At 63.7% G+C, this 9856-nt stretch overlaps 1 protein-coding gene across 2 annotated transcripts; it reads right to left on the bottom strand.

Moving 5' to 3' along the window:
• Window positions 1-2164: 2164 nt before the first annotated feature.
• On the bottom strand, window positions 2165-9179 carry CEACAM19 (CEA cell adhesion molecule 19). 2 transcript variants are annotated; one of them, XM_048828175.2, is made up of 8 exons: window positions 9092-9179; window positions 8221-8309; window positions 7409-7774; window positions 3958-4159; window positions 3542-3594; window positions 3366-3460; window positions 3043-3081; window positions 2165-2928 (listed from the first exon to the last, which is right to left on the bottom strand). In XM_048828175.2, exons 2-8 carry the CDS (start codon window positions 8270-8272, stop codon window positions 2881-2883), a joined length of 855 nt encoding a protein of 284 aa, XP_048684132.1. In that variant the 5' UTR covers window positions 8273-8309; window positions 9092-9179; the 3' UTR covers window positions 2165-2880. The 2 variants fall into 2 exon arrangements, with proteins under 2 accessions (XP_048684132.1, XP_048684133.1); XM_048828176.2 differs by having other exon boundaries at window positions 8221-8586.
• Window positions 9180-9856: the final 677 nt, after the last annotated feature.

Genomic DNA, 9856 nt, shown 5'->3' on the forward strand with positions numbered 1-9856 from the left:
AAGCCTGGGCTAGCGTCACAGGCTCACCGGGCGATGCTCTGGACCTGCTCCCCACGAAGCCAGGCAGGACTCTGCGGGAGTCTCCTCTCTGGGAGCAGCCTGTCTGCAGGACACACAGCTCACCCGGCTTCCCCCTTCCTGGGTCTGACCCTGGAGCCTCCAGCCTCCTCTGCCCCTCCAGGCGCTTCCCACAGCAAGTCCACCCAGGCGGGGTCCTGGGGAAGCCAGAGGGTCCTGCCCCCCAACTCCGCCGTCAGACGGGTTTCAGAGTAACAGCCAGGTTAGTCTGTATTCGCAAAAAGAAAAGGAGTACTTGTGGCACCTTAGAGACTAACCAATTTATTTGAGCATGAGCTTTCGTGAGCCACAGCTCACTTCATCAGATGTGTACCGTGGAAACTGCAGCAGACTTTATATACACACAGAGAATATGAAACAATACCTCCTCCCACCCCACTGTCCTGCTGGTAATAGCTTATCTAAAGTGATCATCAAGTTGGGCCATTTCCAGCACAAATCCAGGTTTTCTCACCCTCCTACCCCCCTACACACAAACTCACTCTCCTGCTGGTAATAGCCCATCCAAAGTGACAACTTTCTTCACAATGTGCATGATAATCAAGGTGGGCCATTTCCTGCACAAATCCAGGTTCTCTCACCCCCTTCCCAAAAACCACACACACAAACTCACTGGAAATGGCCCACCTTGATTATCATGCACATTGTAGGGAGAGTGGTCACTTTGGATGAGCTTTTACCAGCAGGAGAGTGAGTTTGTGTGTGTGGTTTTTGGAGGGGGGTGAGGGGGTGAGAGAACCTGGATTTGTGCTGGAAATGGCCCACCTTGATTATCATGCACATTGTGTAGAGAGTTGTCACTTTGGATGGGCTATTACCAGCAGGAGAGTGAGTTTGTGTGTAGGGGGGTAGGAGGGTGAGAAAACCTGGATTTGTGCTGGAAATGGCCCAACTTGATGATCACTTTAGATAAGCTATTACCAGCAGGACAGTGGGGTGGGAGGAGGTATTGTTTCATGATCTCTGTGTGTATATAAAGTCTGCTGCAGTTTCCACGGTATGCATCCGATGAAGTGAGCTGTAGCTCACGAAAGCTCATGCTCAGATAAATTGGTTAGTCTCTAAGGTGCCACAAGTACTCCTTTTCTTTTTGCAGTCAGACGGGACTCTCAGCCAGCCAGTAAAACAGAGGTTTATTAGACGACAGGAACATGGTCTAACACAGAGCTTGTAGGTGCAGAGAACAGGACCCCTCAGCTGGGTTCATTTTGGGGGGCAGTGAGCCAGACAACCACATCTGCCCTTCACTCCACGTCCCCAGCCAGCCCCAAACTGAAACTCCCTCCAGCCCCTCCGCCTCTGGGCTTTGTCCCTTTCCCGGGCCAGGAAGTCACCTGTTTCCTTTGTTCTCCAGCCCTTTAGCTCTCACCTGGCAGGGGGGAAGGGCCCAGGGCATCAGTGGCCAGGAAACAGGATGTCGACCATTCTCTGTGTCCAGACCCCTGCCCTCTAGGGCTCTGCAACGACCCATACCCCCTTATCCCACCACCTAGATACTTAAGAACTGCCTAGGGGAAACTGAGGCACCCCCACACTATTCAGAGGAAACATTAAGAACAGTCCCACTTCGTCACATCCATATCTGCAGGTCTCTGTTAAGAGCAACAGGGGGCGCTGGGCTGCAGGGAGCGGGGGAAGATGCTCAGTAAGGGGGGCACCATGGGGTGGGGGGGGGCTCAGTTGGGGGCACCAGGCTGCAGGGGGGCTCAGTAGGGGGCTGAGCAGGGGGTGCCATGGGGCAGGGGGCTCAGTAGGGGAGCGGGGGTCTGTGACCCTTCCCGTGATGAAGTCTCGTCTTTTCCAGGTTGAACGGATGGGGCCGGGATTCGCCCCCAACTGGTCCAGCAAGAATTGGGGTGGGAGTGACCAGTCTCCCCCCCACATCCCAGCCACCAGCGACTCCAACCCCTCCCCCACCCCCACCGAACCTCAATAAAAGTCTTTAGCAGCTGAGCTCGGCCTGGCACGGGGGGGGGGGGGGTGTCTCTGTGTAATGGCAGTGCCCTAAATCTCCATCCCACCCCCGCATCTCCCCCTGCCCCACCCTGCAAGCCAGAGCAGAGAAGAAGGGAGACTCTTGCAGAGGAACAAGGTTTAATAGTGGGGATGGTGGGGGGGGGGGTGTGGCCCCCCGCATCTGCTCCGAACACCAGCCTCCAGCTCTCCCTCTGCAGTTTGATCCAGGCTCCAGCCTTGGAGGGACCCCAGAGCAAGCCCTGGGAGGCTGGGTTTGGGGGTGGGGGGGTTCCTTGGAGATGATGATGGGCGGGATCCCCAAGTGCAAGGTCTGGCGTGGAGGCTGAGTTCTCCCGGGGGATTATTGCTGCTGGGGGGGTTCCCCAGGGAGAATGTGGGGGTGTCTCTAGGGGTTTCCATGGATGCTGGGAGGGGGTCCCTTTGGGAGGGTCAAGGGTGCTGTGGGGGGTTACCAGGTTTGCTGAGGGGCACCCCACTGGGGGGTGCTCAGGCTCTGTGTGGGTGGAGCTGCCCATTGGGGTCCCTGGGAGAGTACCCCAGTTTTTCTGTAGGTGTTTCTGATGGTAGGGGGTTCCCCATTGGTGGGGTCCTTGGGGTCGGGGATCCCAATTATGGGCTCCCTGCAGGGGGGTTCCCCATGGTGGAGGGGGCTCTCCAGGGGGTTCCCCATGGCAGGGGCTCCCTATTGTGGGGACCCTCGGGGGATTCCCCATGGTAGGGGGGTGTCCCTGGGTGGCTCCTCGTTGGGGGATTCCCCACGGCAGGGGGTATCCCTGGGCGGTTCCCTGTTAGGGGGGCTCCCCCCTGTGGACTCTGCGGCTGGCGTCACCTCTGGATCTGGGCATACACGGACTCCACTCGCTGCAGCAGCTCCTGCCAGGGGAGAGGGGCCATTAGGGACAGACAGACGTGGGGGAGGATCCCGGACACACGGACCCTCCCAGCACCTCATACCCAACGCCAGGGAGCTGAACTGGGGGGACTCACCATGTAGTTGGGGTCTGGCTGGGGAGGCAAGGGCATGGCCTGCAAGACAGACGGACATGGGGGAGGGGAGAGAGATTAGTTATAACCTGCCTTTGACACCCCCCGCAGCCCCCTCCAGGATTCCCCCTGCCCCCCAACCCACTGGCAGGGAACAGACCCCAGGGAGAGGCTCTGACCCAGGAGCTTGTGGGGAAGGGGGGCAGGCTCTGCGGGGCGATGGGGAGGGCAGTACCTGGCAGTGATGGGGGCAGCATGCCAGGGTTCATGTGGGGCAGTGCCCATGGGGTCCCCAGAGGGGCAGTGCCTGGCCCCACCTCACTCACCGGGGGAGCTCGGGGGTCAGTTTCGGGGTTTCTCCCCTCTGGCTGGGGCAACTCCAACGGAGACTCCATCACCTCATAAATTGGCTCTGTGTCATCTGGAGAGAGAACGGGAGATAGAACCCAGGCGTCCGGGCTCTTGGCCCCACCCCAAACCCAGCATCAGGGCTGTGACTCACCCCTGGGAGATCTTGGTGGTTTCTTCCCTTTGGGATCCAGTTTTCCTGTGGAGCTAAACAGAGCCGGGAGCTGACATGATAATCCTAAAGGAATCCCCACCCCACCTCACCAGGAGAAAAGAACCCAGGTGTCCTGGCTCCCAGCCCCCCCATCTCCTTTCCGCTCTAACCCACTACACCCCACTCCCCTTCCAGGACCAGGGAGAGAACCCAGGCATCCTGGCTCCCAGCCCCACCTCAGCGCCCCCCCCCCAACTCTAACCACTAGACCCTGCTCCCCTCCCAGAGCCAAAGAGAGAACCCAGGCATCCTGGCTCCCAGCCCCACCTCAGCCCCCCCACTCTAACCACTAGACTCTGCTCCCCTTCCAGAGCCAAAGAGAGAACCCAGGCATCCTCCCCTGCCACCCCACTTACCCTCCGGCCAGGTCCGACCTGCGCAGGACGAGGTGGTAGATGACCACGGCCCCCAGAGCTCCGGTCAGCAAAATCCCAACCACGACCCCTGCCACCACCCAGCCCAGGACCTGCGGGGTGCTGGGGGCCGCTGTGGCCGGGGGTGGCTCTGTGTCTGAACCCGGGGGGGGCAGCGTCCTTGGGCCCAGGGTGGTCGCTGGGGCTGCAAGGAAGAGAGTTGGGGAGAGGTTAGTGTTGGGGGGGGGCTGGAGCTTGGGAGGGACCCCAGGGAGTCCCTGTGGACAGAGCAGAGTCCTGGGCTGGGGGAATGAGGGGAGCTAGTGGGGTTTTGGGAGGGATCACCCTCTGGCTCCCCCTGGGGCTAAAGGGTTGGGGGTCCACGGGGCAGTCCATGTGGGGGATGGGGGTCTCCAAGAGTGTCCTGGGGAGGGGGGGGGAGTCTATGGGGGAGTCCCTGGAGGGATGGGGCCATGGGGGCGATGGAGAGGGGGATGGGGCAATGGGGGGGGCTCTGATGCAGTCCCTGGGGGTGTCTTTAACCAGTCTGCAGTCAACACCCTCCCATGGACCAGGCCTGTCGGCCGCTCTCCGGAGCAGGACGCTGGGGAATGACCAGCGCCCGGGCCAGGCCCCACCGCCCGTGCCGGCCCAACAGCCGAGTACCTTCCTCTTTGGTGTCTGTGCTTTGGGCCTGGATGCGGAGCAGACCCAGCGGCTGACGCTGCCCCCGTGCTCCGGCCCTGCCACCGGGTAAAGGCGTTCGAGCCGGTGCAGCTAGGGCTGAGGATCCGGAACCAGGAGCTGTTCCCAGCATTTGCCAACAGCCCCCTCAGCTTGAGACTCTGTCGCCGCCCAGGGAACCTGCCCGCAAGGGCCCGCGGACAGCTCCGAGCGCGCCGCCTCCCTGCAGCCATGAGCGGCGCAGGGCCCATGGGGCTCTTGGCTGGCCGGGGGTTCTCTAGAGAGGAGCTCGCTCCTGTGAGGATCTCGGAGAAGCCCAACACCTGGTCTACACCTTACAAACCAACCCGCCCCAGCTCCGTGAATTTCACACCCTGAGCCCTGGAGTCAGGACAAGGGACCCCGGTGTGAACGCAGCTAAGGCCACGGAAGAATTTGTCCCCTGACCTCTCGGCCGCCGCTCCAGGGACTGGACTGAGCAGGCGGACAGGAGCGTCTCTGGGAGCCGGTGCCCAAGGCACGTAGCTCCGCTCTGCTCGTCACACCCAGCGCGAGCCAGCGCGCTGGTCCGGAGCCCCACGAAGCCACACCCCAGCCCTGGTACAGGCGCAGCGAGAGGGGGGTTGTGAACATGGACGGACCAGCCCCTTCTGGCGCTGCAGGACGTGTCCGCACAACGGTGCCACATCGCACTGGCCGTGCGGCAGCAGGGCCGTGCCCGGGGCCGGGCAGGTGACCCAGCCGTGCGGCAGGAGTGGCGGCTGCCCGTGGAGACCCGCACGTACGACGTTCATCCTGGACGTCTCGCAGCAGGGCGGGGATAACCCAGCCTGGGAACGGAGCCCCGGGCCGCTGTCGGGCGCGAGTTCCTGCACGGCCGTCTCGGGCTGGCAACAGACCAAGCGAGCGAGTCGAACGGGTTTATATCACTGCAGTGCGACGAGCCCCGGACCAAGGCCGGAGCCCTGCGTGCGGGGAAGGGATGGGCCAGAGAGACTCTGCAGAGAGCATGGCTGGCTGGCGGGGCAAGCACGGGCCGTGGGAAGTCACTGCCCAAGCTGGTTGCGGCCTGGAACGGAGCCAGCCGGCGGCCAGCGCCTGGTCCCTCCTGCCCCACCCAGAACGCGGTGGCTCATCCCAGCCAGGAGGTTTTGCACCAAAACTCTGGAGTTTCCCACTATCGCAAGAGGCCGCAGAGGAGACAACTTGTTTCCTGTCTGGCTGAGGAGAGGGCACAGCTCACATCCTGGCTAGACGCTTCAAACCTGGCTTTCCAGCTGGCCACAGCCGCTGTGCTGGGCAGGGAGCAGGCCAGACTGCCGAGCAGGAGCAGCGCCTTTATAAAACACCCTGTGCCTCGCTGCCCCACGGCAAAGCGCCTCGCCGAGAGGCTGGCCCATGAGAGCACCCCCGCACTGGGGCACAGCTAGCTCCTCCTCACTGACGGCACCAGGGGCCCTGCCGGGCCGGGCCCTGGCTAGAGACAGCTGCGAACTCCAGAGAGACTAGAAAGGACCCAGCCGTTCCACAGACAGCGCCCTGAGCGAGTCACCCGGTGAACGCCCGTCTATCGCCCCGGCTCTCTCCGGTCACGGCAGGAGTGGGGGCAGAGCCCACCCATGCCACAACGGCACGTGCTTCGCTCTGGAACGCGTGTAAGCTCCTGGCTCCCAGTGATCACACGAGGTTTACTCTGGTCCCGTCTCCCGCGAGGGCTGCCTGGGTTACACGTCTCCAGCCGGGTGCGCCCGAGCGAAACCCTGTGACGGACTGAGCTCCGCGCGTCCTGTTGGCATCGCGCCGGCGAGTTTAGTCGTCGTGGTGTCGATGCGACTCTGCGTCAGTCAGTACCCGAGAATGCTGAGGCTGGACAAGCTCATCACACGGCCCAGGCCGAGTCCGACAGGCAAAGCCGCTGCAAGAGCCCCAGCATCGAACAGAACCGAGCCTGGCACACGGACGCAGATTCTGCGGCTCCCAGACCAAAAGGGGAAGAGGCTCCGAATCGGCTTGTGAGCTGCAGACTGCACCACCGAGCGCACAAGAGCCCCAGCCCTGGGGGCCTGCGGCCTCCCTCACTGCCTGTTTCATGGGGTTTGATGCGCAATAGCCCTGTTCACGCACAGCTGGCACCAGTGACTTGGCTCCATTTCCACATCTGCCTGGAGCACTGGCTGGTTGACTTCCCGTAGGCAGCCCCGTGAGCCCCCTGGCAGACAAGCTGCTTTGGCTCAGGGGCTAGGTCGGTACCAAGTCACCAGCCCAGACCCGTGGAGTAGGAGAAGAACAGCTGCCTTTGAATGAAGGGAAGGGATTGATTGTCCCTCGATAACTGTCGCAGCTCTGCTGGGGCCCAATTCAGGCCGGCCTCACGGGCCGCCCACCCAGCAGGGCTTCGCTCGCTGCCACGTCTCATTTGCTTTCAATGTTATTTTGCCACTAAACTCGTCCGTTTCTAGTAATTTTCTGGCCAAAGGACACGGAGCCAAAGAACAGCAGGAAAACTAGTTGAAGTCACCGGCTCGTTCTGTTATTTAGTCCATGTGAGTTTTATAACCTAGCCTGCCCACAGGTTCGTGGAGGGCTGTGGTTCTGGGGTCCCTCGGGGATGTGTGGATCCCTGCAGAGGGTCCCAGAGGGTGGGGTGTCTCTGGGATGTGATTTACCACCCACCTGCAGCCCCACACTGTTCCTCTCACTCCCCAGAGGGATGGACATGTTGGGGGGGCCTATGTTGGGGGAAAGGGCAGGCCCTTGGGGGGCCACTCACCGCTCACCCGCAGCTCCACAGTGCCCTTCTCGCTGCCCTGCGGCACCAGCTGGAGAGCGACCCGGTAGGTGCCGCTGTCGTTGGCCTGGGCGCCCCGGAGGAGCAGAGACCCGTTGGGAAAGCCAACCTCGCGGCCCGTGAACTGCACCCCATTGCGCTGGGGGCGGCCCTGCCCAGGGAAGTAGCTGAAGATGCGGGTGCTGCCATCAGCCAGCCGCCCCCGGTACCAGTCGAAGTGACGCAGGGGCTCCAAGCCACCTTCCACGGACAGAGTGACGTTCTGCCCCACGGACGGCGCCTCCGGGATCACGTGCACCACAAAAGTACAAACCACAGTGTGGGGACCCCAGCACAACAGGAGACAGCCTGACGGGTCAGGGGAGAGGGAGAGAGATGGTGAAAGTGCCCCTCAGGCCTGACACGCAGCCCCCTGCTAACCCAGCCCTGGGCTCCCCACCTCCAGCTCTGCGGGTGCCCCCCAATTCCTGCCCGTAGTCCCCTGCTTACCCAGCCCTGGGCTTCCCCCCACAGCTCTGCTGGTGCCCCTCCTTCCTGACCCACAGACCCCTGCTAACCCAGCCCTGGGCTTCCCCCCACAGCTCTGCCGGTGCCCCTCACTCCCGACACGCAGCCCCCTGCTAACCCAGCCCTGGGCTCCCCACCTCCAGCTCTGCGGGTGCCCCCCAATTCCTGCCCGTAGTCCCCTGCTTACCCAGCCCTGGGCTTCCCCCCACAGCTCTGCTGGTACCCCTCCTTCCTGACCCACGGACCCCTGCTAGTTCAGCCCAGGGCTCCCCCTACTGCTGTCTCACCTGCAAACAGAACCCCCTTATATGGGGTGTCCCAGAAACAAGGCCCTCCCATCCTCCCTGGAGGCAGGAGCAGAGGGGAGGGTCCCAGTCTGTGGAGAGAGGAGAAGGAACCTGAGAGAGGGGCCCAGTCGGATGCCTGGGTCCCTTTGCTGGAGTGCCTTTGCCAAGGGTCCCAGGCTCAGCTCCTCTGATGGGCTTTGGACGCGGGATCTCTGCCAGCCTCCCACCGGGCTGCAGGGCTGTGGGGGCGGTGCACCACGCAAGAGCTGCTGAACCTGTCTGGCCCTGAGTCACCCAGCGGTTGGAACACGGGCTGGAGAGGCAGGTGCCCTGGTGCCGAGCCCAGGAGGTGGCCTGGGAAACAGACTGTAGTGGGGAGAGAGCCCCGCGCATCAAAAATAAGGGAAGAGAACCCAGGAGTCCTGGCTCCCAGCCCACAACTGTGAGAGAACCCAGGAGTGCTCGGCCCCGGCTCTAACCACTCTACTCCCATCCCAGAGCCGGGGATAGAACCCAGGAGTCCTGGCCCCCAGCCCCCCCACCAGACCCCATCCCTTTCCCAGAGCCGGGGATAGAACCCAGGAGTCCTGGCCCCCACCAGACCCCATCCCTTTCCCAGAGCCGAGGATAGAACCCAGGAGTCCTGGCCCCCAGCCCCCCCCACCAGACCCCATTCCTTTCCCAGAGCCGGGGATAGAACCCAGGAGTCCTGGCCCCCAGCCCCACCAGCAGACCCCACTCCTTTCCCAGAGCCGGGGATAGAACCCAGGAGTCCTGGCCCCCAGCCCCACCAGCAGACCCCACTCCTTTCCCAGAGCCGGGGATAGAACCCAGGAGTCCTGGTCCCCACATGTAGGTGTCTGTGTCTTACCAAGTGCTGATCCCGCCCCCTCGGGGGGCCGGTGGTGCGGTCGGTCCGTCGGTCGGTCCGTCTCCTGTCTGCCTCCTTCACGGCAGCCTCCTCCCGTCTCTGACTCCCTCCCCCGCAGGGCCCGGGGCTGGGGCGGGACCTGCCCCCTCTGCCTGTTCGCGGTGGCTCTGCGCTGCTCCGGGGGGGGTCGGTGCTGTCAGACCCCTCCCCGAATAACACGGACCCCGCCCCGCCCCCAGACTCCGGGCCAACCCCCCCGGCTCCCGTTTCTGGCGGCTCACTGGGGAGCGGGGAGCGGAGATCTCGGCGGCGGCGGGCTCCAGTCACACCCCGGGGCCCCGACCCCGCTGCCGCAGCTGGGGGAACCCGGCCCCTCCGGGCACCGCCCTGAGAAACTGGGGGGCCCTCCCCCCTCCATCCTCCTGGGTCAAGTCCCTCCCCACAGCACAGCGCCCCCTGCTGAGCCCCCCTCCCCACAGCGCCCCCTGCCGAGCCCCCTCCCCACAGCCCCCCCGCCGAGCCCCCTTCTCCGCAGCACAGCACCTCCCGCTGACCCCAAAGCCCTCCCCACAGCGCCCCCCGCTGAGCCCCCTTCCCCCTGCCCACAGCGTCCCCCGCTGAGCCCTCAACCCCCCCTCCCCACAGCGCCCCCCGCTGAGCCCCCTTCCCCCTGCCCACAGCGCCCCTCGCTGAGCCCTCAACCCCCCCTCCCCACAGCGCCCCCCGCTGAGCCCCCTTCCCCCTGCCCACAGCGTCCCCCGCTGA

This window comes from Caretta caretta, chromosome 24, assembly GCF_965140235.1.
Source record: "Caretta caretta isolate rCarCar2 chromosome 24, rCarCar1.hap1, whole genome shotgun sequence".
Taxonomy (NCBI): domain Eukaryota; kingdom Metazoa; phylum Chordata; order Testudines; family Cheloniidae; genus Caretta; species Caretta caretta.

What these genes read in the sequence shown, in the direction of transcription:
- CEACAM19 (XM_048828175.2), bottom strand. Translation starts at nt 8,272, where the DNA reads ATGGGAGGGCCTTGTTTCTGGGACACCCCATATAAGGGGGTTCTGTTT. An exon ending in TAAGGGGGTTCTGTTTGCAG is followed by an intron (nt 7,775 to 8,220) that starts GTGAGACAGCAG and finishes CTGACCCGTCAG; the next exon opens with GCTGTCTCCTGTTGTGCTGG. An exon ending in TGTGGAGCTGCGGGTGAGCG is followed by an intron (nt 4,160 to 7,408) that starts GTGAGTGGCCCC and finishes TCTTCCTTGCAG; the next exon opens with CCCCAGCGACCACCCTGGGC.